At 43.6% G+C, this 27,854-nt stretch overlaps 1 protein-coding gene across 2 annotated transcripts; it reads left to right on the top strand.

Moving 5' to 3' along the window:
• The first annotated feature begins 296 nt into the window (after positions 1-296).
• CDR2 (cerebellar degeneration related protein 2) lies at positions 297-27,730 on the top strand. Of its 2 annotated transcripts, XM_036460219.2 has the most exons (5): positions 297-595; positions 11,749-11,861; positions 22,499-22,647; positions 24,242-24,403; positions 25,904-27,730. In XM_036460219.2, exons 1-5 carry the CDS (start codon positions 517-519, stop codon positions 26,736-26,738), a joined length of 1,338 nt encoding a protein of 445 aa, XP_036316112.1. In that variant the 5' UTR covers positions 297-516; the 3' UTR covers positions 26,739-27,730. The 2 variants fall into 2 exon arrangements, with proteins under 2 accessions (XP_036316112.1, XP_045426225.1); XM_045570269.1 differs by lacking the exon at positions 11,749-11,861.
• The last annotated feature ends 124 nt before the right edge of the window (positions 27,731-27,854 follow it).

The raw sequence follows: 27,854 nt of genomic DNA on the forward strand, positions 1-27,854 counted from the left end.
CCGCCCAGACACCCGCCAGCGGCGCCGCGCAAGCCGCCACCTCCAAACCGGACACCAGAGCGGGTCCCAAAGCGGCCGAGGCGGAGGAGGGGGCGGGCCCTCAGGCCGCACCTCCTCGCTTTTCCCCGCCTTCTTTGTTTCCCCCTGAGATCCTATTGGCTGCTTGCGGCGAGCCGCGGCCTGCGGTGAGAAGCGGTTGGACGACGTCGCTGCCGCTCGGCCAGGGGCCCGCTCGCCATTGGCCAAGGCGCCGCCGGGTTTGAATCGCGGTGGGAGGCTCAGCCCCAGTGCCACGTTGGGCCCGGCCGCGGCCGGACGGGCTGGGTCGGGGCTGCGGCGGGCGCGCTCGCGCCGGTGCCGGCCGTTGGGGCCGTTGGGCGACGCGAGGCGAACGGGCGGCCGTGCGTCCCGCCCGGGGCGGCTCTGGCTGAGGGCGGAGGGGCCGGCGGAGCGCCCGGGGCAGCGGCTGAGGCGGGACGGCGGCGAGGGCCGCTGCCCCCGGAGGAGCCGGCAGAGATGCTGGCGGGAAACCTGGTGGAGGAGTTCGAGATGAAGGAGGACGAGCCTTGGTACGACCCGCAGGACCTCCAGCAAGGTGAGCGGGAGGCGCAGGCCCCGGGCCGCGGGGCTGCTGAAAAGTAGCTTCTGCCGGCGGCGCAGGGACGCCGGGCGGGCGGGCCGGGCTCACCGGACGGGGACCGGCCGCACCTGCCCGTCCCTGCGGGGGCTGCGCAGGCCTCGGCGGCCCCTGCGCCGCCCGGTCGCCCTCCGGGCGTGGCCCCTCGGGGCAGCGCGCCCTGACGGGACCTGTGCTCGGCGGCCCCCGCACAGGAACTGGGAGGGAGCTTTTTGTGTTCACCCCATTTTCCAGGTGAGGACAGCGGGCCGCAGCGGCCAGGGGTCTGGAACACGCTCCCCCCGGGGCCGCGGGCGCTGTCCGCTCGGCCCCGCCGCCAGCCTCCGGGCGCGATGCTGGGCTGGGGGGGGGATGCGGGGCCTCGTTCGCCCGGTGCCCAAAGGGCGAAGGCGTTGCTGCCTCTGCCTCTTCCTTCGCCCTGAACTCCAGCTTGTTGGTTAAAAACAGGTTTGCCTTGGATTTCGAGAAAAACTTCAGAGGGCCTTGGATTTGGAGAAGGCCCCCTTCTTTTGCATGGTAATAGCAGGAACTTGCGATTGGAGAACCTTTTTGTGTGCCAGGCACTGACTGGCCCTTCACACAGGTGTCACTTAATCCCAACAACTATGGAGGTAGAAGATGTTGTTATTGGGGAGCAAACTTCCCTAACCTCTATGCGGAATAATCCTCGGGATTTTTTTTTCAGGCATCTTCCTTTTCTGCAATTCCATGTAAATGCAACTTGTTTAGCTTTAACTTGCACTGAAAATTAGCATTTCATTTAGTGACTATTACATGGCTTTAACTTGCACTGAAAATTAGCATTTCATTTAGTGACTATTACATGACCATGATGCTTGTTCATGTTAACCATTGAATTGGGGGGAGGGTAGAATGACTCACACTTAGAAAAGGAAAATAAAACAAGCACCTTTTGGGGGAAGGTGATTTCTTAAGTCAGTGTGCTGTGCACAGTCACTGAAATCAAAGTAGTTTACCATTATGCTTGTTCACATAGTAGAAGCTATTTGACGGCTGCAGTGCAGTATTTACCATCATAGTCTTTATGCCCACAAGATAAACGTGTCTTACATTTTAACGAACCTGTTTTCAGAATTCCCCATAAGGATTGATGGCCTACTTTGATACTTTCTCTAGGATTAATGTGACAACCAACGTGCAATTGCAAGATTTCCTTCTAAAAAACTACACAGTTTGTATAATCAAAGCTAAATATTTTTCTTCCCTGCGTTTAAGAAGCATAGGTCTGTATAGGCTGGGGACCTGCTTCTTAACCTCTGATCCGAAGGAAGTCATCAGGTGTTAAACTAATGAAGCTCAGAGAACACAGGTCTGAACCTCCTTCATGCCAGTTTGCATTTGGAATTTGTCCCGTGATTCTCCAAGGACTTTTACATCCATTATCATAGTGGACTTTGACAAACCCTGTATGTCATAACCAAGTGTATGGTGTAGGAATGGATGTGAAATTCCAAAAATCATACCTTGTGAATATGGCCTGTAAAAGAATGAAGGCTGCAGGCACAGCAGATCTGTCCTGTTAAACAGATTGATAAATAAGTACATGTAGTGGGCTTTTATCAAGGGCAGACATCTGTTCATTTGTTAACATCCTCACTGCTGGCAGACCTTATTTTATCACACTTCACTTTATTGCATTAAAATGGTTTTGCTTTTTTTATTTTTTTAATCCTCACCAAGGAGTGAGGATATTTTTCCCATTGATTTTTAGAGAGAGTGGAGGGGAAGAGAGACAGACATTTAGATTGGTTGCCTCCCAAACATGCCCTATCGGGGTTAGAGATTGAACCTGCAACCGAGGCACATGCCCTTGACTAAGAATTGAACCAGTGACCCTTTGGTCAGAGGGCTGAGCTGTCACCACTGAGCAAACCAGTCAGGGTGGTGGTGTATTTTTTACAATGGAAGGCAAGACCCTCCACCAGCAGAAAGATTATGAATCACTTGACTGTGATACTTGTTTCAATACAGTGGTCTAGAATCAAACCCACATTATCTTTCAGGTCTGCCTGTATTAACTTGATTGAGTGAGCCTTGTTTGGAGAGAGCTACTACAATAACTTAAGATCCTGTTCTCAAAGTCAGAACTACACACTTTTTCCCCTTTAGCAATAGATTAAATAGACTGAATTTTTGTATCAGTTTGCTGGGGCATTTTTTATATTAAAATTGCAGGGGGGCCGAGACCGGTTTGGCTCAATGGATAGAGCGTCGGCTTGGGGACTGAAGGGACCCGGGTTCGATTCCGGTCAAGGGCATGTACCTTGGTTGCGGGCACATCTCCAGTAGGGGGTGTGCAAGAGGCAGCTGATCGATGACTCTCTCTCATCGATGTTTCTAGCTCTCTATCTCTCTCCCTTCCTCTCTATACAAAATCAATAAAATATATTAAAAAAAAAAAATTGCAGGGGGGCGGGGGGAATCTGACTTTGAAAGGCTCTGGTCTACTGTTCATACCTTTATAGAAACATGTAAAGCTGTGCGAGGCAAAAGGAGAAAACCCTTTGCTTTTACAAAACACTTTGATGAAGAGATTGCCTTTGTCAGAGGGCTGAGTTGGCACAGGAAGAATACTGACAATGATCTCTGCGCGCCTGATCCTTTCTGGGACAGCAGGAGCCTTCTATTTGAAACGTGCCCCTGAGAGCAAGGTGGAAAGACTTCAGACACTGGCTTTTCCTTCAGACCAGCTGCTGTTATAATTGTTGTTTGGTGAGCTGTGTAAGCTTAGAATAAAGATTCAGGTTTCTATTGCATGGATCAGCAAATGAAATCTTAGTTTTAAGGAATCCTAAGACTTCTGCTTCTTTTCAAGATGGGTACATTTTCCTGGTGTGTAATTTGCTGAATCACTGTGTGGAGGGTCATTAAAACTGACATCACCGTTTTTCTTGATGTTTATATTCAAATTTTTTGCTTCCAATTATAGTAACATTGGCAACAGGAGGTATATAGAAGCATCACCAAATGACGCATTTGACTTTGTAATAGGAAAAGCTTTCAGCCTTAATATTATTGGATTACTGCTGAAGACCACTGCTAATACATTATCCTTATATGATTTTGAAAATGAGGAAAATAAGAAAGATGTAAAAGCAGTGGAATTTAAAGGTTTCTGTTTTCTGGAAGAAAGATACTTTTAAAAATACACTCTGGCTGCTAGAGCTAATTTTTTTCTGCATATAGGGCTGAGTGGAGTATCTGTTTAAAGCTAACGGTGTAAATGGATTATTACTGCTTGCAAAGGCTAATTAGTGAAAGCATATTAAACACGAAAGTGTTGCTAGGTTGTAATTCTCAAGCCTGCAGTAAACCTGTGGTATTTTTAGTGCTGCTGAGGCCAGTTCAGGATTTAGAAAAGACAACCGCCTAATGAAAATCCTTATTGGAAAATAGATGAGCAGGTGCATACGGGCTTCAAACTTTTCTTTTATTCCTTAATTTAAAACAATAGTAAAGAACATTGAATACTCTCCCATTTGCACCACTAATTATTTTTTTAAAAACTTACTTGGGCTTCCTGCCAGCTTTTGGTTCCTTTTGGAAGCCATATGCTAGATGACAGGAAATGAAGTTTTTTTTTAAAGACCAAAAGAAGACCCTTGTCCTTAAACTAATAGATGAAGTAATATCCTCTTTGCAGTGTCACTTCACAGGCCCTTTCTTGTAAGTTGATACTGTCTTGCCAGGATTCTATCCTAAACAGCCTGTGAAATTTGTAGGAGACTGAGTATTGAAGTTACTGAGCCCGGTTGGGCTTTGTTTAACTGGAAATAAGGGCTGGGATAGGACAAGTTCTTTTCTGGTTACTGTTGACTGGAAAAGTGCTTTGCTTGGCATCCCTTTGTGCAGCAGCAGGAGGAGAGCTGCTCCTGGCTGTGTATTAAGAGCTTAGGTGGTTTTGTAATGGGATGGAAGTAGGTGACCGTGGTCTAAAGTTAGTTTTTTGTTTTTGTTTTTTAAATATATTTTTTATTGATTTTTTACAGAGAGGAGGAGAGAGGGTTAGAGAGCTAGAAACGTCAATGAGAGAGAAACATCGACCAGCTGCCTCTTGCACACCCCCTACCGGGGATGTGTCCGCAACCAACATACATGACCTTGACTGGAATCGAACCTAGGACCTTTCAGTCCACAGACCGACGCTCTACCACTGAGCCAAACCGGTTTCGGCTAAAGTTAGTTTTGATTCAGATTTTGATTGCCAGTTTAGAGCATCTTTGATGCGTCTCTGGTCCTTCCCAGTAAGGAATTACTCACCACTATAAAGTCTGCCAGGTGAGACTTAGTCTTCAATATAGTGTGGATATTTCTATGTGGCACTGTATACACATTGCATACCCTATGGGTACACAATAATTATTTCTGGAACATCTTTAGCTTTGCATCATTTCCATTTTCACTTAGTGAAAACAATATATTAGCTTGCCTGAGGTTATATGTACTTTCTTTGATTGAACAGGTAATAGAAGCTAGGTAGCTCAACTCTAGTTTCTCATTGCCATTTGTGAAAAGCTTACGTACCTGACTAGGAAAGTTTGCTCTCTCTATCTTGAAGAAGTGTGTGGTCACACTGTCAATCATCTGAAAACTGTGTAGATATGGATAATGAAGTGGAGAATGGTGATGAGAGAGTTAGAATCTGATGATAGAAGTGTTTTTGTCTGTGACTCCTGTAGATTTGACCAGGTCCGTTAGGATCTTTGTGTTTAAAGTTGTCTCATCTGAAAAACTGGCCTAAATACCTTGAAAAGATACAAAGATGACTGTCTCTTACATTGATTTGAGCTTTTCATAAAGGTTCTATGTCTTGTGAATACAAGATGTTATTTCATAGAGTTGTTATCTGAAGTACTTAGTATATTAATAGGCATTGTTTTTTGTTTTGTTTTGTTTTTTGTTTGTTTGTTTGTTTTTCCCCTCCCTCCCTCCCACGCGTCCCCTCCCTCCCCAGAGCTTTATGTCCATTGGTTGTACTTATATGCATGTATACAAGTCCTTCAGTTGATCTATTATCTCTCCCAGATCCTCCTCCCCTCCCCGCTGAAATTTGACAATCTGCTTGTTGCTTTACTGTCTCTGTATCTATCTTTTGGTTCATCAGTTTATAATGATCTTTATTATCCACACATGAGTGAGGTCATGTGGTGTTTCTCTTTCATTGATTGGCTTATTTCACTCAGCATGATGTTCTCCAATTCCATCCAGGTTGCTGCAAATGATAATTCCTTCTTTTTTATGGCAGCATAGTATTCCATTGTGTAGATGTACCATAGTTTTTGGATCCAATCATCTGCTGACGGGCACCTAGGCTGTTTCCAAATTCTGGCTATTGTAGATTGTGCTGCTATGAACATAGGGGTGCATATATCCTTTCTGATTGGTGTTTCTAGTTTCTTGGGATATATTCCTAGGAGTGGGATTACTGGATCAAATGGGAGTCCCATTTTCAGTTTTTTAAGGAAATTCCACACTGTTCTTCACAGTGGTTGCACCAGTCTGCATTCCCACCAGCAGTGCACGAGGGTTCCTTTTTCTCCGCAACCTCGCCAACACTTGTCGTTTGTTGATTTGTTGATGTTGGCCATTCTGACAGGTTAATAGGCATTGTTAATACTTAAATCATGAGAGAATTTAACACCTGTCTATCAACAGTACACTAATTTATTTTAAATGTAAAATGTTTACTGTGAGCTGGAGTGGTGAAAGGTCGATTTTGCTGCTTTATTTCCCAATGAGAGAAAATCACCCAAGCAGACCACTAGTTCTGCACTAGAATGAACAGTACCAGGTGACAAAATGTATTGCTTGTTTTGTTACCACTTATTCTAGGTTGAGTTTTAATTTTGGTGGTCATGAATAGATGTAAACCTTATTTGTCAACCTCTACAAGTTAAGTTTTAAAATCATGTAGTACAGGTCCCTGTTTTTGTAACAAATACCTTTTCATAATAAATATATTCGTGACATTAACTAAGAATACTTAGAATAGAAGTCAAGCTTTACCATGGCCCATAAAATCTTGTATGATCCGATCCCTGCCTACATCTCCAACTTCATCTCCTACCACTCTTTCCCTCATGCTTTTTTCACACTGGCATTTTATCGAGGACATGCCACATTCTCTTGTGTTGCAATTTTTATTGGTGAGGTCCTCATCCTTCAAGCTTGAGCTAAAACGTGTCCTCAGGGTGACTTTCCTTGTGACCTTCCTTTCTCAAGTAGATCCTTTGTTATCACCAAATTCATTTTTTTCTTCTCTTACACACCACATCCAGTTGGGTTAACACCTCCTTTTAGCTCTACTTTCAAAACATATCTAGAATCCAGCCCCTTCTCTCCATTCCCAAATCTGCCACCCTGCCCAAGCCACTATCGTCTATGACTCAGATGATTGCAGTATCCACTTGCTATTTGCTCCCCGGCTTTTGTCTCTTACACACACTTTGCTCCAGCCTCATGACCTCCTTATTAACTCTAGTGATGCTTCTTGCCAGGGTCTTGTTACTTGTCTTGCCTCTGCCTGGAATGTTGGCCACCTAGATAGATAGACATGGGTCATTTATTCTGTTTCTTCATATCTTAATTCTGTCACTCTTGTCATATTAAATTTCAACCTTCTACATTCATACTCTTCCTATTTCCCTTCCTTGCTTTATTTTTTCTCTTGAGTAGCACTTCCTGCTAATATATATTTTATCATTCTCTTTCTCCCAATCTAATACAGAGGGAATATGCAAATTGACCATCACACCGCTACAAAGATGGTGGCACGCACAGGGCGGAGTGTTTCCATAACACAAGATGGTTGTGCCCACAGCAGAGGCCAAGTTCCCGTAACAAGCCTTAAGGAGCAATCAGCAGGGAACTGAGGCTGCATGGCGCACTGGGCCAGGGCAAGGGACCTGAGGCTTGCCCCCTGCCCAGGCACCAGGCCAAGGGACCTGACGCTGCGCCCCTGCCTGGCAGGGCTTGACAGGGATGGGGCCAGCCAGCTCTGGGTCTCATGCGATTTTGAGGCGTGCATGGATGGGAGGGGACTAGATTCTGGGTCCCACAGAACACCCCTGACTCTGACAGGAGGAAGATTTTCATATACATTTTACTAATTGTTTTTCACCTCTGACATTTCTATTTAGAGAAAGGGCAAATGCAATCCTATCTAATAAAAGGGTAATGTACAAATTAACTGTCATTCCATCACAAAGACGGCAGTGCCCATAGCCACACGATGGCGGCACCCAGTCTTCTCAGCCCCACAGGAGTCCCCCAGTCCTAGCATGAGCGGCCTGACAAAATGCTGCAGTGTTGAGGCAACTGTTTCCTGCCTGGCCTCTGGCCAGGCCAGGGTGAGGAACTCTGGTGTCCTTGCCCTTGTGACGAGGCAGGCATTCCACACCTGGTCGAGGATGGGTCTGTGGACCATGGAGAGCCTCTGGGCAGTAGGTGCAGAGTAGCCAGGCCCCACAGAGAGCTATTGGTGCATGGATTCATGTGCAGGGCTACTAGTATTAAAATATTTCCTCTAATTAATTCCCTTTTAATGTGCACAAATTTCGTGCACCAGGCCACTAGTAGAATATAAGCTTATGAGGGCAGGAAATTTTTAGCTAAGTTCACCCTTATGTCTCCTGTATCCAGAATGGTACCTGGTGTCAGACCAACTGAAAAAGTGTAGAGGCATTGCTAGAAATAAGTGATAAAGATTTATTCAAATGTCTTAGGGTTTGCAAAACAGAAACACAAGGCAAGACCCAGAATGCTCTGAAGACAAATGAAAAACTAAGAGTTCTTATAGTAAAAAATAAATCCTTAGCCTCTGGATTGTATAACTGGTGGTCTGGATAAGTGAACATTGTTTCCTTAGTCCTTCAGGGGTAATCACATTGTTACCTGAAGGTTTGATGTATATCCAAGCATTGACAGGACTGGAATTTTGAAAGTTTTAAGTTCCCAGGCTAGTTAAAACAAGAATAGTATTGTTTTCTCTAGCCTTGGCCTGATTACAGTAATACAGTAGCTTGACTGTAGTGACTCCGTGTTACTTCCTCACCTCTGTTCCTCACTGGTATTATTGAATGTATGCATACATGTATGAATGAAGAGTGTTTATCACAGTTTGCAAGTTTATCTACTTGTTATCTTGCTTCATTTGTTAATCTAGAATCATTGTATTAACCCATCTGTAACTAAAGCTTAGTGTGATGCCCAGCAATAAACAGTTATTTGTGAGTCAATACTAGTACTACTGGTACTATTTGCTTTTGTATTGCAACTTACTTCATAAAATGCTTTCTTCTGTATTATTTCATTTTATTTCACAATCATACTGTCTTTAGACAAGAGACTAAGTGAAGGGACATTTAAAGGCCCATCTTGAACGTGTTTATCGGTAAGTGATAGTCAGCACTGGGTGTCAGATCTTCCTACTCAGTTGAGTTCATTCCCACTATATTAAAGGGTCTCTCTATGAAGTTTATGCAGTTAGTACTTCAGTTACTTAGTGTCCTTTGGGTAACATTTAATTTTTATTTCTGGGATTGTGTATAATACAAACAATCCTGTCTTATGTGCATATATACTTAAGAAGCATGTCGAAAAGTGAGGTTCAAAATAGAAATATGGTTCTGTGCTAAATCAAAGTAGTGTAAGAACAAGTGACATGTAACTACCTCACATTTGCTGTGCTGCTTGTCTGGTTTTCTCATCTTGGAGAAGGACATGAAGAGAAGTAGAAAAAATGGAAGACCTGGGGTGAGCAATGTCCATATTACTGATGTATTTCCCTTCTTCTTTTTCTTCTTCTTCTTCTTCTTCTTCTTCTTCTTCTTCTTCTTCTATATTTTATTGATTTTTTACAGAGAGGAAGAGAGAGGGATAGAGAGTTAGAGACATCGATGAGAGAGAATCATCGATCAGCTGCCTCTTGCACACCCCCTCCTGGGGATGTGCCCACAACCAAGGTACATGCCCTTGACCGGAATCGAACCCAGGACTCTTCAGCCCGCAGGCCGACGCTCTATCCACTGAACCAAACCGATTTTGGCTGCTTCTTCTTTTTTACTTAATTTTTATTCCATTTGGAGGCCAGGATCTATAATAACAAACTGCTTTGACAGTTGCAATAATACATGCACATTTACAGCAATCAGATTTTATAGGAACTTTATTTATTTATTTTTTAATATTTTTTTTATTGATTTTTTACACAGAGGAAGGGAGAGAGATAGAGAGCTAGAAACGTCGATGAGAGGGAAACATCGACCAGCTGCCTCCTGCACACCCCCTACTGGAGATGTGCCCACAACCAATGTACATGCCCTTGACCGGAATCGAACCTGGGACCTTTCAGTCCGAACACCGAAGCTCTATTCACTGAGCCAAACCGGTTTGGCAAGATTTCATAGGAACTTTAGAGACTGTTTGTTTGTTTGAATCCTCACCTAAGGAATGGGGATATTTTTTACATTGGTTTTTAGAAAGAGTGGGAGAGAGGAAAGAAGAAAGAAACATGATGTGAGAGAGACACATTGATTGGTTGCCTCCTGCACACGCCCCAACTGAGAATGAATATTGAACCTGCAACCCAGGAACATGCCCTTGACCAGGAATTGAACCCAGTCAGTTCTGGTGTGCAGGCCCATGCTCTAACCACTGAGCAGGCCAGCCAGGGTGGAGGCTATTTAAATATCTGCCTATATTTTGGTTGAAGCTTTGTCAAAAAAAGTAGGTAGATAGGATATGAATAAATCCATTCCATTAGCAAATAATTATGATTTTAGAAGTCACAATGCTAAAAAAAAAAGTCACAATGCTGATTGATCACTTCTAGACTAATGAGTATCCTACCTAATAAAATAGTAATATGCAAATTAACTATCACTCTGCTACGCCCACCAGCCAATCAGAGCGACTATTCAAATAAACCTAACCAAGATGGCTACAGCCACAGAGAGCAGGAGGGAGGCTTCCCCAGCAATGGAGGAAGCCAAGCTTTCCGCCTGCCCTTGCCAGCCTAGGCCTCCACAAGGCTACAAAGTTTCAGTTATTGAAGGTAAACAAATCCAAACAGAAATGGCTGCCGCCAGAGCGAGCAGGAGGCTTGGCTCTGCCCAGGCTACAAATTTCAATTGTAGAAGGTAAATCCCAGATTCCAGGGCCTCTGCTTGGGTTGTCAGGGGGCGTGGCTGGCCTGCAAACCACTCACTCAGGCTGTCCCATGCCCCAAGGGAACCCCCACCCTGATCCAGGACACCCTTCAGGGCAAACCAGTTGGCCCCACCAGTGCACCAGGCCTCTCTCTTATCTAATGAAAGAGTAATATGCAGATTGACCATCACTCTAACACACAGTAGCTGCCCCCATGTGGACACAAGATGGCCAGCAGGAGAGGGCAGTTGGGAGGCACCAGACCTGTAAGGGAGGGCAGTTGAGAGGGACCAGGCCTGCAAGGAAAGGCAGTTGGAGGCAATCAATCCTGCAGGGGAGGGCAGTTAGGGATGACCAGGCCAGCAGAGGAGGGTAGTTGGGGGCAAACAGATTGGCAGGGGACCAGTTAGACAACATCAATCAGGCTGGCATTGGAGTAGTTAGGGGGTGATCAGGCTGGCAGGCAGAAGCAGTTAGGGACAATTAGGCAGGCAGGTGAGCAGTTGGGAATCAGCATTCCTGAATTGTGAGAGGGGTGTCCGACTGGAATCGGGCCTAAACGGGCAGTCAGACATCCCTCGAGGGGTCCCAGATTGGAGAGGGTGCAGGCTGGGCTGAGGGACACCCTTTACCCCTCCTTACCCCTCCCCCCCGCCCCATGCATGAATATCTAGTGCACCAGGCCTCTAGTATCTCCATAAAGTAGATCAGTCTTCTTCACATCTTAAAAGTAGGAATCCATAAGAGCATGGTACAAGTAGAGGGCCCCAGTTCAACTGGATCTTAAGTAGGACCCAGTTTTCCTTCTGGGCCATTCCACCTTCTACCGGGATCAGACTTAAATTTGCAATGTTGGGTTGGGTCTCGGTTCATTTTTATTTCATGGCCTGGGTTATATAAAATATTGAAGTGATATTATTTGCATTATTCACTTGTGCTAGATCTTCAACTTGCTGCTGAGCTTGGGAAGACATTACTGGATCGGAACACAGAGTTGGAGGATTCTCTTCAGCAGATGTACACAACCAATCAGGAGCAGTTACAGGAAATTGAGGTAATTTACTCAGAGTTACACTTGGAGGCGTGGCATATTGCTGCTGTTACACCAATCATTCTGCTAAAGTGATACCTGCAATTAAAAGCAATGTTTAATTTCTAACACAAACTTCTTTGAGAAGAAGAACCATCAGAGAGGACAGAGAGGTTGATTTCTACTTTTAGGCTTTCCCAACTCTGTAGTCTGAGTGATGAAAGAGTTCTCTCTGCACCTTTGGTGAAGTATATTGAAGTAAATGGTCCAGTATTTGCCACTATGTAAAGCAAAATAAAGCTATGGATATTATACTTAATATCACTTTAAGAAAAATGAATTCTGCAAAGAGGTATGAGAAAATAAATAATAAAATGAACACTTATGCACCCACCACCCAACTTAAAAGAGAAAACTCACACTGTTGAGCCTTCTTGGTTGGGTCTGCCCTTCCCTTTTGTCCCCCACTCCCATCTCCACCCCAGATGTTAAAGTAACAGTAGAACCAGCTTGTGTCTACATGCAAAAATGTAAAAGATCTTAGAACAATGTTAAGAATTTACTAAGCTCTGATTTTGTACTGAACCATATAATTAAAATGATCGAAATAGAAAGAATTAGATTTATGAAAGAATTTGAAGTCTTTGACTTCAAAGTAATCAAGAGAAGAAGGAAGAGGGAGGGAGGGAAAGAGAGATAGACATCAATGTGAGTGAAATATCCATCGATCATCTTCTGCTCACACTCCAACTAGGGATCAAACCTGCAACCTAAGTATGTCCCCTGACTGGGAATCAAACCCACAACCTTTCAGTATATAGGATGACTCTCTAGACAACTGAACCATACAAACCAGGGCCACAAATTTCAGTTTTTGAATACAAATAAACTATAAGTGAGTATAGTTTATTTGAGTAGTTTGTACATATATTTAATTTTAAAAAGTGAGGCAAATTTATAATCTCAATATCTTTAATTTTACATAGTAGCCATAATTAAGGTACATATAATAATCTTCATCAGGATTTGTGAATATAGCAGTCATATGACTAAGGTACACTTATAATTCTAGGAAGGTACATATTATTATAATGATATTGAAATCATCACCTACCAATTTTAGCACACTCATCATCTAAAGAGCATGGAACATGCCATACATGAAATTAATTACAGAGTTTTGCAGAAATCTAAAAATGCAGAAAAATGAGGTGTTTTTAAATTACTAATTAGCTAGATGTCATACATAGTTAAGGAACTCATTCTTACTTTGATTCATAGACTTTGTTTTTCAGCTCATTGGAAAATTTCACTTAGAGGTCCTAGTGCATAAACAATATACACTGTGATAAATATTTATTGGTATTTGGCTTTTGCATAGTCTTAATACATTGGATGTTTTTTACAAAAATGCCTATAAATAGCTATAACTGAATACTATTACTGGTACTTTTGCAGATTTTCCAAGTATAGATGGAAAAAAAAAAAAGTCCAAATATTTGCATAATTAAGATAATGATGCTTATTTGTACCTGTAGGAGATAACAAATACAATTGCTTTATAACCCAAGTAACTTGTCTTTCTAAATTTGTGTGGTGTTGAGAATGATTAAACAGTTAAAATGATTAAACAGTTAAACAGTTAGAAGTTTGGCATTCTGAAAAAAATCCAAAGATCTTTGAGATTCTCCAAATCTACAAATAACACTCCATCGCCTAATGTCTTCCATGAGATGTTGCAAAGTATAATGAAAATGATGTATCCAATTCAGACCTTAATGATTAAATAAATATAAAATTAAATATATGTACAAGCTACTCAAATAAATTTAGCCTGTAGTAACTCTATCTCCAGCCCTAGTCAGGGCACATGCAAGAGGCAACCAATCGATGTGTCTCTGTCTGTCTCTCCCTCTTTCTTCTACACTCTTCAAAAAACTATGGAAAAATATCCTTGGGTGAGGATTAATAAAAAATAAAATAAGTAAGCCTGTAGTACTTCCAAAAACATTTTCATGAATCTCTTTTCTTTTTCTTAAAAAAAAATTTATTTCAATTATAATTGACATACAATGTTATATTAATTTCAGGTGTATAGCATAGTGATTGTATATTTATATAACTTACAAACTCATTTTCCAATATGTCTAGTATCCATTTGGCACCATACATCCTATCTAATAAAAGAGTAATATGCAAATTAACCATCACCCCCACCACACCCACAAGTCACGCCCACAAGCCAATCAGGAGTGAATATGCAAATAAACCCAACCAAGATGGCTATCACCACAGAGAGCAGGAGGGAGGCTTGGGTTTCCCCGGCAATGGAGGAAGCCAAGCTTTCCGCCTGCCCTTGCAGAAGTCTCCACTCAAGGCTACAAAGTTTCAATGATAGAAGATACATAAATGCAAATAGAAATGGCGGCAGCCACAGAGCTGGAAAGAGCAGGAGGCTAAGGTTTAGAAGAAGCCAAGCTTTCCGCACACACTGGCCGGCCCAGGCCTTCGCTTAAGGCTACAGAGTTTCAATTATAAAAGATACATAAACCCCAACAGAAATGGCTGCCACCATGGAGCAAGCAGAAGGCTTGGCTGCGCTCCAGGCTACAAAGTTTCAGTTGTAGAAGAAAAATAAACCCCAGATGCCAGGGCCTTGCTTGGGTCACCAGGGGGTGTAGCTGGCCTGCAAACCACCACAGGCCCCTTGCTCAAGCTGCCCCGCACCTCAAGGGAACCCCATCCTCATCTGGAACACCCTTCAGGGCAAATCAGCTGACCCCCACCCCTGCACCAGGCCTCTATCCTATCTAATAAAAGAGTAATATGCAGATTGACCAGCACTCCAACACACTATGGCTGCCCCATGTGTTAGGGGTAACCAGTCCAGCAGGGGAGGGAAGTTGGGGGCAACCGGGCCTGCAGGGAAGGACAGTTGAGGAAGATCCAGGCCTGCAGGGGAGAGCAGCTGTGGGGGACCAGGCCTGCAGGGGAGGGCAGTTAGGGGAAATCAGGCAGGCAGGGGAGCAGTTAGGTATTTATCAGGCTGTCAGTGGAGTGGTTAGGGGGTGCTCAGGCTGGCAGGCAGAAGCGGTTAGGGGGAATCAAGATGGCAAGCAGGCTAGCAGTTGGGAGCCAGCAGTCCTGGATTGTGAGAAGGATGTCTGTCTGCCCAGACATCCCTTGAGGGGTCCCAGATTGGAGAGGGTGCAGGCTGGGCTGAGGGACACACACACACACACACACACACACACACACACACACACCCTGTGCACGAATTTCGTGCACCAGGCCTCTAGTAGTTAATATAATCCTGAAGGCCTTCCTTTTTCATACGTTTGCCTCATTTGTAAAGGGGGCCTATTTTGTAACTTTTGTTCATAACCTGAACCCTGTGCTAATAATTGAGGTGACCTGTACAAATTTTAAGACATAGAGATAACTCACTGCACTTAAACTTTTATAATCTTACCTGTAAGTTGACATTTTTTGCTACCCTTATGTTCTCCCACTGTTTGCTTAAACATCTCCCTTTCCCCTGATTGATACAGCAAATTCTTTTGTACATGAACTTTTCTTGGCACTTGAATTTTAGGATCCAGTCAGATTCATTTGAAACTTTGATTCAAAGATTCTGAATTGGGAAAACCAGAACATTAGAAGCATATCTGTGTTTCTTTAAGGGTAGAAAGTGAACTAATCCATTTCCTTCTACATTCAGAAAAAAATGACGAGTGCTCATTTGAAGTTTTAGAAAGCAAGCGTTAGAGCAGCATCTGACTGTATAAACTTCGGATTCTCTGCCTTTAAGTCAGAATTTGCTGAGAGATCTAATAATTTCTCTTTTAATTTGCTCACCAATTTGGACTCATTTGCTAGGTAACCAATCACAGATTCTTGGAGAAGTGAAGAGTTTTCTGCTTAGTTTTAATAACAAGATTAAACTTGGACCACGGGAAGACAAGCTCCCTGCCATTTTTTGGATTATCTTTAAAGCCAAGTTCTGTAAGAGCAAAGTTTCACAAGGTCTTTCTAAATGGTTTCATTTTGTTTTTATCACAGGCTTTAACAAAATAAATAAATAATAAATAAATAAATAAATAATAAATTAAAAAAGATTGATTTGAGAGAGAGAAACATCAGTTTGTTGTCCCACTTATTTATGCATTCCTTGGTTAATTCTTGTATGTGCCCTGATCAGGGATCGATCTAGCAACCTTGGTGTATCAGGATGATGCTCCAACCAACTGAGCTCCCGAGCCAGGGCTATCACGTATGTATCAAATGAGGAGTTCTTACTGTCGTTTTTCAAATAGCCTCTTTGTGCTTAGTTGCATATTGACGTGTTTCCTTTACATTGGCTATAACTCTAATTTGAGCATCTTGCAAAAGAGGCAACAACTTGGAACTCACATAATAGCTGGTAGGGATTGTAAATGACTTTCAGGTTACTGAGGCATATGTGTGCTGTGGGCATAAATATGTGGAAATAATCTGAAAATACAACAAGAGGGGAGAGAATTAGTGGCCAATAGAGTCTTTTTCTAAGAGGGCTATAACCAAAGTCCTTCTCAAAACCTTTAAGTATCTGGACGTGTCACAGTCTGAGTTGTATAAAGCATGATCAGCTGTTGTGAAGAGAGGTCTAGAAATGGCCATTCAGCCAGTATTTTTTAGGTCTCTACTATGTGTCAGAAATTGTGCTAAGTGGGCCACATCTATAAGGGGAGGCTTAGAAAGTCAATGACATTGCTCGGTTGGTGTGCCTCAGTGGTCGAGTGTTGACCTATGTATGAAGCAAGAGGTCATCAGTTGGATTCCTTGTCAGGGCACATGCCTGGGTTGCAGACCCAGATCCCCCCAGTGGGGGGCATTCTGGAAGTAGCCAATTGATGTTTCTCTCTCATTGATGTTTATCTCTATTGTTCTTCCTTTCTCTCTCAAATCAATAAAAAATGTTATAGGAAAAAAGACCTTAGCCATTTGGCTCAGTGGATAGAACAATGGCCTGTGGACTGAAAGGTCCTGGGTTCGATTCCTGTCAAGGGTACATGCCGAATTGCAGGCTCAGTCTCCGATGTGGAGGGGGTAGTGCAATGATTCTCTCTCATCATTGTTGTTTCTCTCTCTCTCTCTGGAATCAATAAAAATATATACCTTAAAAAAAAAAAAAACAAAGACATTAATAAGTAAACAGTTCCGTTATTATGGTGTTAAGTGTTTTGAGGGAGATTAATAGGGTGCCTTGGGAGAAGTGGTCTGAAAAGGCTTTAGAGAAAGGCCTGAAGGGTAATTGGGGCTCTTGACCACTTTTGTGTCGTGCATCCCTTTGGATGTCTACTGAGGCCTGTAATGTTCCCCTCAGAATACACAACATACAAAGAATTATACTGGGAATCTATTATTGAATGCCTATTAAAATATTGGGGGGGGGAAGGATGTTTGATTAGTAATATAGGTGTATCTTTATGAATACATTAATGGCGGTCTAAAAACTGTAATTTCAAATAGTGATAAGTGTAACCAATAAATCAAGATTTCTGCTGCAACAATTAGTGAGATATGAAAATATCATTGTTTCTGTTGGTGGTGAATTCCTAAATTTCTATTAGTGGTGAATGCCACCATTCATAATTGAAGGAAATGCTAAATTTCATTTAGAAGTTAGTGAAGATAAAGGTGAAACTTTCCCCACATCCAAGTTACAAGGCCCTCTCAATTTTACCCACAAACTCCAGGTTTACTGCTGGATTAGAAAGAGCCAGCAGGTGAGTGGAGAGTAGGGTAAAGGTCTTAAAGGACAAGGAACCATGACTGAGGCAGCTCCAAAATTTTAGAGTAAATGTACCCGCTAAGTGTGAAATAAGGAAGACAATAGCTAACAGATGAAACTGGAAAAACATTTAAGAGACAGTTGGGATAGTATTAACACTGAAACATGAGAGATGATATTAAGGAATTATTGGAGTTTTTAGGTATGATTAGAATTGCGGTTAAATTAAAAGTGTATCTTAGAAATATATAGATATGTATACTTGAATTAGATGTCTCAGATTTGCTTTTAAATTACTGAAGATAAATATGAAAATAATGAAACAAGATTGACTGTTTTGATAATTGTTGAAACTGGATGGTGGGTAGATGGAGGTTCATTAAGCCATTTTCTCTGCATTTACATATGCTTGAAATTATCCATAATAGAAAGTTTAATAACGTAGTAGATAAAGATTAGCATTCTGTAAAGACTCAATATTTGGTTGGGCTGAGGAGTTAGGAAGAAGCACTCAAGGTTAAGGTAAATGGTATGTAATTTCAGAGGATTATGATTCTAAAAACATATATAACATGGTAGAGAATGGTACTGTATACAGTTAATATACAGCCTAATCTTTTCTAAAAATATATTTTTATTGATCTCAGAGAGGATTGGACAGGGAGAGAAAAATAGAACATCAGTGATGAGAGACAATCGTTGATCTGCAGCCTTCTGCACACCCAACACTTGGGATCAAGCCTGCAACCTAGGCATATGCCCTGACTAGTAATTGAACCATGATCTCCTGGTACATGTGTCGACGCTCAACTACTGAGCCACTGCTGGGCTGCAGCCTAATCCTAATGACTAACTGCAACTAAACTAAGTCCTCAGAAGGCTTAGGTTAAGCTTCAGAATTGTTGCCCTAGCTAAATAACCCTGTTGATTAGAGCAGTAGTTGGCAAACTATGGCTCGCAAGCCAAATGCGGCTCTTTGGCCCCTTGAGTGTGGCTCTTCCACAAAATACCATGGCCTGGGCAAGTCTATTTTGAAGAAGTGGCTATAGAGAAGTTTAAGTTTAAAAAATGTGGCTCTCAAAAGAAATTTCAATCGTCATACTGTTGATATTTCGCTCTGTTGACTGATGCGTTTGCCGACCACTGGGTTAGAACATCATCTGATACACCAAGATTGTGTGTTGGATTCCAGTCAGGGCATATGCAAGTAACACCCAATAAATGCATAAATAAGTGGAACAACAAATCAATGTTTTTCTTTCTCTCAAGTCCATCAATAAAGTTGGTTTGGCTCAGTGGATATAGTGTCAGCCTGCAGACTGAAGGGTCCTGGGTTCAATTCCAGTCAAGAGCATATGCTTGAGTTGTAGGCTCCATCCCCAGTAGGGGGTGTGCAGGAGGCAGCCAACCAAGATCCTCATCATTGATGTTTATCTCTCTCTCCCCCCTCTGAAATCAATAAAAATATATATATTTTTTTAATTTTAAATTGTTTATCCAAGAGAATACTTCTATCTCCCAGATCCAAGAAAAGGACATTGGGGGAGGGGAAGTTTCCAGGATTTTCTACATCCAAAATCAATATTTCTGTAATAATTGTGACCCACGAACCACTTGTACTAACATCACCTGGGTTTTTGCTAAAAATGCAGAATTCTGGCTTTACTTCAGACTCACTGAATGAGAATTCTAGGGGAAAGGGCCCAGGTTTCTATACTTCAGTAATCCTCCAGATGAATCTTGGCACATGTAAAGTTTGAAAACTGGAACTACATAAAGATGACAGTAGCTGCCTCTTAATGAACAGTTTTTCATATGCTAGGTACCATGCTGACCCTTTACAGCTGTAGCACCTTTAGGAGGTGGATGATGAGGTGATCTCACTTTAGAAAAATTCAGTTACTTGCTGAAAGTCAGTCAGGCAAAGTGGGACTTCAAACCAAATTCTGATCCTAAAGCCTATGCTCTTAGCCTCTAGTCCAATGTCTCCCATTAGACCGTCTCTTTTCTCTGAGCCTTTGCCCGCCCAAAGGCTTCTGTGGGAATTGGCTTCTCACCTGTCCTTTATGAAGTAGATGTGTCCTGCAGAAGATAGGAATATTTCAGTCACTAGCAGGAACAGTTCCTGTTGTAAGTTAATATTTAGTGTCTGGTCCATGCATTAGGCTTCTTTTAAGTTGTGGACTGGTCCCAGAGTACTTGAAACTTAATACTTGGTATAAAGTAACTGGAATTTTTTCTGCAACTATTACATATTTTCCTGTGATTCTAAACCTTTTTTTTTACTCCAGTATTCCTCTAAGAGATTGAACACATTCCTGTAAGTGACAGGGATCTGCTGTGACATTGCTAGTAGCCAGAGCACAAGGTTAAGGGCCCCTGCAGTTCTGAAAGGCTTCTCCTAAGAGACCCTTAGTCAGTGTCCCAGGGACCGGGAGAACCCGTGGGGCTAGAAGCAAAGTGTAGGCGTAGACTCCACAGGAATCATGCCCTGTGCTGCTTACCTCCTTTCATTAGTACCTACAAGTAGGTGTGAACTGATCTTCAACCTCTCTTGTACAATTCTGAACCCAAAAGCGTTATAAAACAAGATTTTTTTTTCTTCAAGTTTGCAGCAATTTTTTGGGGGGAGGGAGGGGGCAGCAAACCTTGAACTGAGACTATTTATGCTCCTTACCATACTTGTTGATGCAGAAATATTAATACTTGTTTACAGAGTGATACTCAGACTTCACTGGGGGTGTTATAAAGTATGTGTGGCATGTGCCAGGTTGTCTTTCAAAATTTTCTAAAACATTTTGTGTTTGTGAGGCCCCAAGAATTTAGATGAGAAAGTTGAAATTGTGAGAGCTGATTTCTCAACACATTGCTCCCAAGTTATGTGACCAGATTTGAAAAAAGGCCATGCGTGTTCTTCCAGCTCTGCTACACTGCTGTTTAACGAGCTCATTGAGGTCATTTATCTTGTTGTTTGAAAAGCCTGTTAGCTTTGCAAATACTTGTATCCTGTATAATAAAAGCCTAATATGTAAATCAACCTAACAGCAGAAGACTGGTTGCTATGACACTCAACTGACCACCAGGGGGCAGATGCTAACATAGGAGCTGCCTCCTGGTGGTCAGTGCGCTCCCATAGGGGAGCACTGCTTAGCCAGAAGCTGGGCTCATGGCTGACAACCGCAGCGGCAGTGGCCGGAGCCTCTCCTGCCTCCGCTGCAGGCGGGAGGTAAGGAGCGAGGGGTACCAGACTCCAAGAGCCCCCAACTGTGACAGGGATGTCTGACTGCTGGGCCGAGGGAGTTCCCCACTCCCCTCCTACCCGCAGTGCACAATCTCATGTACCAAGCCTATAAAAAGCCTCAAGAAATGTGTTTTTAAAGTAATATATTTTGTCTGTTGCCATTTGATCATTGTAATGCTCCAGACTTACCTTTTTTTATAGAAGTCCTATAAATATTTCATTTGGAATTTTACTGTTTCTGTGTCTTCTGGTGGAGTCAAGTAGGAAATTAAATAACTGAATGCCAAGGCATTAGATTATGTTTATTGCCCTTATCCTTGCCATTTAGAAAGCAATGTAGCAACACCAAAATAAGTAATTTTTCATGAATAAGGATTATGTTGATAAAAATATCAGAATTAAGAATAATAAGTCTTTGAATAATGAGCTAAAATATCTCTTTTGGGTTAAATTAATGTTATCACCATACCCCCTCCAGTTTTGTTTTACTTAGATAAAAAGAAAATTATTTTTTCCCAAGTGAAAATCACCTGAAATCCTCCACTTTAGGCTTTCTTAGTTCTACAAAACATGAAACTTTTCCTTAAGCATGATCACGTTTTCTGTGCCTTTTCTTTCTCTGTGAGGTCATTTTTTCTCATGAGATTTTTCCTACTGAGTGTGAATTTTGCATGTTGTGTGCTTTTAAGGCTTGACTGTCCTTAGTGATACACAGGAGGTTAGTAAGCACTAGGGGAACTGAGTATGTAGAACATGGCCTGGACTCACCTCCTCTGAAGACAGGTAGCTTAATTGGGACTTAAAGTTCCTCTTTTCATAAAATAAACCTGTGTTATTGTGGTGTAATAGAAATTATATTGCCTGGCTGATGTGTCCTATGAACCAGGAGGTCACAGTTTGATTCCTGATCGGTTCATATGCCCAAGTTGCAGGCTTGATCCCCATTAGGGGGCAGTCAGTCAATGATTTTCTCTTATCATTGATGTTTCTCTCCCTTCCTCTCTGAGATAAATAAAAAATAAATATTTTAAAGAAATTATATATTTGTCCCAGTTCCTGGCACAGATCTAGTAAAACCCTTGAAATCTCCTGACTGATAGAATTGGGACTGATTGCCAGAGAAAGGCTAGAACTCTCAGCCCAGTTCCAGCTTTTGGGGAGGGGATAAGGATGGAGATTGCATTCAGGCAACAATGGTGACATGGTGATGATCTAATCAGTCATATCTCTAATGAGGCTTTGATGAAACTCTGAAAACAGGTTCTAGGAGGGTGGGTTGTGTGTTTGGAGAGGGTGTGGACACTGTGCCCTGCCCCAGCCTCACAGTTTGCTCTGTCATCTCTTCTTTTTAGCTGTTCCTGAGTTGATTCCTTTATGAATAAACCAGTAAATGCACATGAAGTGCTTTCTTGAGTTCTGTGAATTGTTGTAGCAAATTATTGAACATAAGGGGAGGTCGTGGGAAACCTCCCAATTACAGCTGGTTGGCCGGAAGTACAGGTCCTGATCTGAAGTGCGGGCAGTTTTGTGAGACTGAGCCCTCGTGACCTGTAGGGTCACTAACTCAGAGAGTTTGTGTCAGAATTGCATTGCAGGACCCCCTCATGTGTTCACTGTGTGACTGGGTGCATCCACCTTCTCTTCTAGTACTTGACCAAGCAGGTGGAGCTCCTGCGGCAGATGAATGAGCAGCATGCGAAAGTTTATGAGCAGCTAGATGTCACGGCAAGGGAGCTGGAAGAAACAAATCAAAAGCTTGTTGCTGACAGCAAGGCCTCACAACAGAAAATTCTGAGGTAAACTTTCTAAAATTCATTGAGGAAGCCCAGGGTGAGGGAGTCATCCTATCTAATAAGAGTAATATTCAAATTGACCATAACTCTGCTATACCCACAAGCCATGCCTACCAGCCAATCAGGAGCAAGTATACAAATTAACCCAACCAGGATGGCTGCAACCACAGAGAGAGCAGGAGGCTTGGGTTTCCCTGGCAATGGAGGAAGCCAACCTTTCCGTCTGCCCTGGCTGGCCCAGGCCTCTGCTTAAGGCTACAAAGTTTCAATTATAGAAGACAAATAAATCCCAACAAAAATGGCCGTGGCCACAGAGCAAGCAGGAGGCTTGGCTCCACTCAAGGCTACAAAGTTTTTTTTTGTTGTTTTTGTTTTTTTTTTTAAATATATTTTATTGATTTTTTACAGAGAGGAAGGAAGAGTGATAGATAGAAATGTCGATGAGAGAGAAACATCGACCAGCTGCCTCTTGCACACCCCCTACCGAAGATGTGCCCGCAGCCAAGGTACATGCCCTTGACCAGAATAGAACCCGGGACCCTTCAGTCCTCAGGCCGACACTCTATCCACTGAGCTAAACCGGTTTCGGCAAGGCTACAAAGTTTTAATTATAGAAGATAAATCCCAGATACCAGGGCCTCCTCTTGAGTTGCCAGGGGGCATAGCTGGCCTGCAAACCACCACAGACCCCTCACCCAGGCCACTCCATGCCCCAAGGGAACCCCACCCTGACCCAGGACAACCTTCAGGGCAAACCAGCTGGCCTCCACCCATACACCAGACCTCTATCTTATCTAATAAAAGAGTAATATGCAAATCAACCATCACTCCAACACAAGATGGTTGCCTCTATATGGCCAAAGATGACTGCACCCATGTGGAAACAAGATGGCCACCACAAGATGCTAGCAGGGGAGGGCAGTTGGAGGGACCAGGTCTTCAAGGGAGGGCAGTTGTGGGTGATTAGGCCAGCAGGGGAGGGCAGTTGGGAGGGACCAACTGCAAGAGAGGGAAGTTGGGAGTGATCAAGCCTGCCGGGAAGGGCAGTTAGTGGCGGCCAGGCCTTCAAAGGAGGTCAGTTAGGGGTGACCAGGCTGGCAGGGGAGCAGTTAGGCATTAATCAGGCTGGCAGGGGAGTGGTTAGGGGTGATCAGGCTGGCAGGCAGAATCGATTAGGGGCAATTAGGAAGACATGCAGGTGAACATTTGAGAACCAGCAGTCCTGGATTGTGAGAAGGATGTCTGACTGTCTGTTTAGGCCCAATCCAGGTAGGATCGGGCTTAAACAGGCAGTTGGATATCCCTCGAGGAGTCCCAGATTGGAGAGGGTGCAGGCTGGGCTGAGGGACACACACACACCCATGCATGAATTTCATGTACAAGGCCTCTAGTTTAGTATAAACTGGAAAAGAGCACGATTGTCATGGGTTTGGGTTAGTATGGGGTAAGGTTTAATTCTTTATGAGGAATAGAGATTAGAGAGCATTCCCTTCTAATTAAGAAAGCCCAGTTTGAGAGACTGGCAGCTAATCTCTCCTCACTGCTGTGCCCTCAATTTCATGTGATAAGCAGCAATGGTTCTGTCTGTCCCTCACAGTCTGACGGAAACAATCGAATGCCTGCAAGCCAACATCGATCACCTCCAGAGCCAAGTGGAGGAGCTGAAGTCATCTGGCCAAGGGAGAAGGAGCCAGGGGAAGCATGGCCAAAAGTCGGCCCCCAGCTTCGCGGGCCTGAAAGAGCTGTATGACCTACGCCAGTAAGAGCCGGCCCTCCACAGCGCATATGGCGAGCATCTCAACACAGATGCCGTCTGCATTCCTGTAGATTCAACATATATTTAAGAAACATCCCGTGGCTTTTAGACCACCAGTGGTTTGAACAAAACCACTAATTGCAAATTATAGAGTTCTTGGGTATTAGCAATTTCATGGAAATTCATTTTCTAAAGTCTTGGGAGCATTATTTCCGTGCTATTAATGTGTTAAATCTTAGTTTAAAATAAAATGCAGTACTTCTGATAGACTACAAATTTGGGGGTTATATTTTACATTAGAGTAAAGGAGAAAATTGAACCTTTAGTAAAACAGAAATCCCAGTGTCTAAAGAAATGCCTTTATAATTTAGTTATAAGATTGAATTTTTCCTTAAAACTATTTACTGAGCACCTGCTGTGTCAGGGGCTACTAGGCATGAAGAGTGGAAGTAAAATAGACACAGTTCCTGCCCTCTTTAAGGAGCTTTCCATTCCACAAAGGCAGATGAACAAGTCTTCACACAGATGAATACAGTTACAAGTTGCCAAGGATCCTGAACAGGGAGAGAGGCCAGCTCTGTGTTTGGTGGTTCTCACCCTTGGCTTGGTTCATCAGATGACCTGCTGAGTTTTTCCGACTGCAATACAAGTGATTCCCTCGGGTGTGGGTAAAAGCTGCCAGGTGATTCTGATGTACACTCCTGGTTAAAAACCACTGCAGCAGTGGCTGCATATTATGAACCACACGGAGAACTTGGGGAAAAAGCCAAGTCCGGGCAGCAGACCATTTAGGTCAGAATCGGGGGGTAGGACCCAGGCATCAATAATTTTTTTTTAATATATATTTTATTGATTTTACACAGAGAGGAACTGAGAGGGACAGAGAGTTAGAAACGTCGATGAGAGAGAAACATCGACCAGCTGCCTCTTGCACACCCCCCATTGGGAATGTGCTCGCAACCAAGGTACATGTCCTTGACTGAAATCAAGCCCGGGACCTTTCAGTCGGCAGGCCGACACTCTATCCACTGAGCCAAACCGGTCCTGGCAACGGCATCAATAATTTTTAAGACTACCCCAGAGAGTCGAATCTTTCCAAGGCCAAGAAACACTGGCCATTCTGGTTCCCTTGAAAGCTAATAGACTACTGGTCTTTGGGAATGGGTGTTCTGGACACTTTTCATGTTTAAAAAGTTAGTCTCAAAAATTATATTTTCAAATATGTTTTATTTGCCCACTTCATACAATTTCTTTTTAGCCACTGCTCTAATGAGGAATGGGCAAAAATTCAGTCCCTGCATTCTGATAGACTACAAATTTTGGGGTTATATTTTACATTAGAGTGAAGAAAAATATTGAAACTTCAGTAAAACAGAAATCCCAGTGAAGTTTTTGTGCCTAAAGAAATGTCTTAACAAAATATTTAGCTGAAAAAAGTCATTACACTTCCTCTCACCATTCTCAGTCAACTTGGTTAATATATTCTCTCCATATTTTCCCTAGACACTTTGTGTATGACCATGTGTTTGCAGAAAAGATCACTTCCTTGCCAAGTCAGCCAAGCCCCGACGAAGAAGAAAACAAGCATTTGAAGAAGGCAGTGAGGACGCTGCAGGCACAGCTGAGCCTGGAGCGGCAGAGGCGCGTGGCCTTGGAGGAGGAGTACGGGCTTGTGCTGAAGGAGAACAATGAGCTGGAGCAGCAGCTGGGGGCCACCGATGCCTACCGGGCCCGGGCGCTGGAGCTGGAGGCGGAGGTGACTGAAATGCGGCAGGTGCTGCAGTCAGAGCGTCCCTTCATGAATGGGGTTGAAAAGCTGGTGCCCGACTCCCTACTTGTCCCTTTCAAAGAGCCTGGCCAGAGCCTGCTGGAGGAGATGCTGATGACGGTGCCCGAGGCCCAGCGGAGGCCCCTCAAGCGCAGCAGCAGTGAGACAGTGCTCAGTAGCTTGGCCGGGGGCGACATCGTGAAGGGCCATGAGGAGACCTGCATCCGGAGGGCCAAAGCTGTGAAGCAGAGGGGCGTGTCCCTGCTGCAGGAAGTGGACACACAGTACAGCGCCCTGAAGGCCAAGTACGAGGAGCTGCTGAAGAAGTGCCAGCAGCAGGAGGGGGACTTGCTGTCCCACAAGGCTGTGCAGACTGCCAGGGCTCCAGCCAGGGACCCAGCTGCCAGGGACCCACTCGCCACTGGTGCCTCCGAGCCTGCTGGCTCCCCCACCAGCACACCACCTCCTGAATACAAAGCGCTCTTTAAGGAGATCTTCAGCTGCATCCAGAAGACGAAGCAGGAGATTGATGAGCAGAGAATGAAATATCGTTCTCTCCCCTCCCCTTAATGGGCCCTCCAGCTCCCCTGCTCATTTCCTATCGCCCATCAACCCTCTCCCACTCAGACATGTGTTGGTAGACCCCAAAGCCTGAAGCTGCTCACTACTTTGCTTACTCAGCAAGTGTGTATATACAGTAAGGAAAGAGGATGGCTCCTGATATCAGTTTCCTAACCCTGTTCCCTTTAAACCCTTCAGTAAGTCCCTCCCATGACAAACTGGCCTCTGGCTGGCGCTGACTAGGCTGCCATTCTTGAGAAGCCCTAGAAACAGTGGGGGCAGAGCTGTGCTCCTGGAAAGGTAGGCCTGGAGCTTCCATAGGATGTACTGATAGACACCATGCCTGCTACACTGGGAAAGGGCCGTGGAAACTAAGCTAAGGTGGTCTCTGCTGCCTCCTGGCTTGGCTTCTCAAAAATGTGGAAGTCAGCCACCAACCTGAACTGTTTCCAAGCACTGTTGGATACTGTGAGTTCATGAAGACCATTCAGGAGAAAGTAGGGGTCTTTCCAAAGAAACAGTATTAACAAGCCCTCCACACCTTTGGGTTTTCTTTGCTACCAGTCGAACTGTGACAGGTAAGCCTACCAGATCTAAAGCACTGAGCACCCTGCAGAAAGGCGAGCTCTGCTTGACCCGTTTGCCTGTCAGCCTGCGCTCCAAAGGCCTCCACCCCATGTCCAGGTGTGTTCATGGGAGCACAGTGTTAGAGTAGCCGAGCACACACCTCTTTCCTTCCTAAATTCCAACAAAGGGGACACACCCCTCCTGTGCCGTCTGAGCTGCTGACCTGCTCAATGCCTGTGGTCCTGTCATTGGTTGGGCTTGGCTGCAGGAACCCCGTCTGCTGCTTTACTGAACAGTGTTGACATCATTGTAACTGTGGAAATGGATGACTCCTCGCACTTGCATACTTTAATTTAAAACTATTTAAGGGAACTAAGGTTCTAGTAATTGTATATATTTTTCTAAAAACCAAATAAAATACCTATGAAAATGAACAAATGGGTCTATTGCTTATTAATTTAAGCTTAAGCCATTTCACTGTTGTAACCAACTGTTCACTCTTTTTTTCTTCCAACAAACACCATTAGGAAATTTGATAATTTTTTAAATTATTTTTAG

Source organism: Pipistrellus kuhlii, unplaced genomic scaffold (genome assembly GCF_014108245.1).
Source record: "Pipistrellus kuhlii isolate mPipKuh1 unplaced genomic scaffold, mPipKuh1.p scaffold_m20_p_31, whole genome shotgun sequence".
Lineage (NCBI taxonomy): Eukaryota > Metazoa > Chordata > Mammalia > Chiroptera > Vespertilionidae > Pipistrellus > Pipistrellus kuhlii.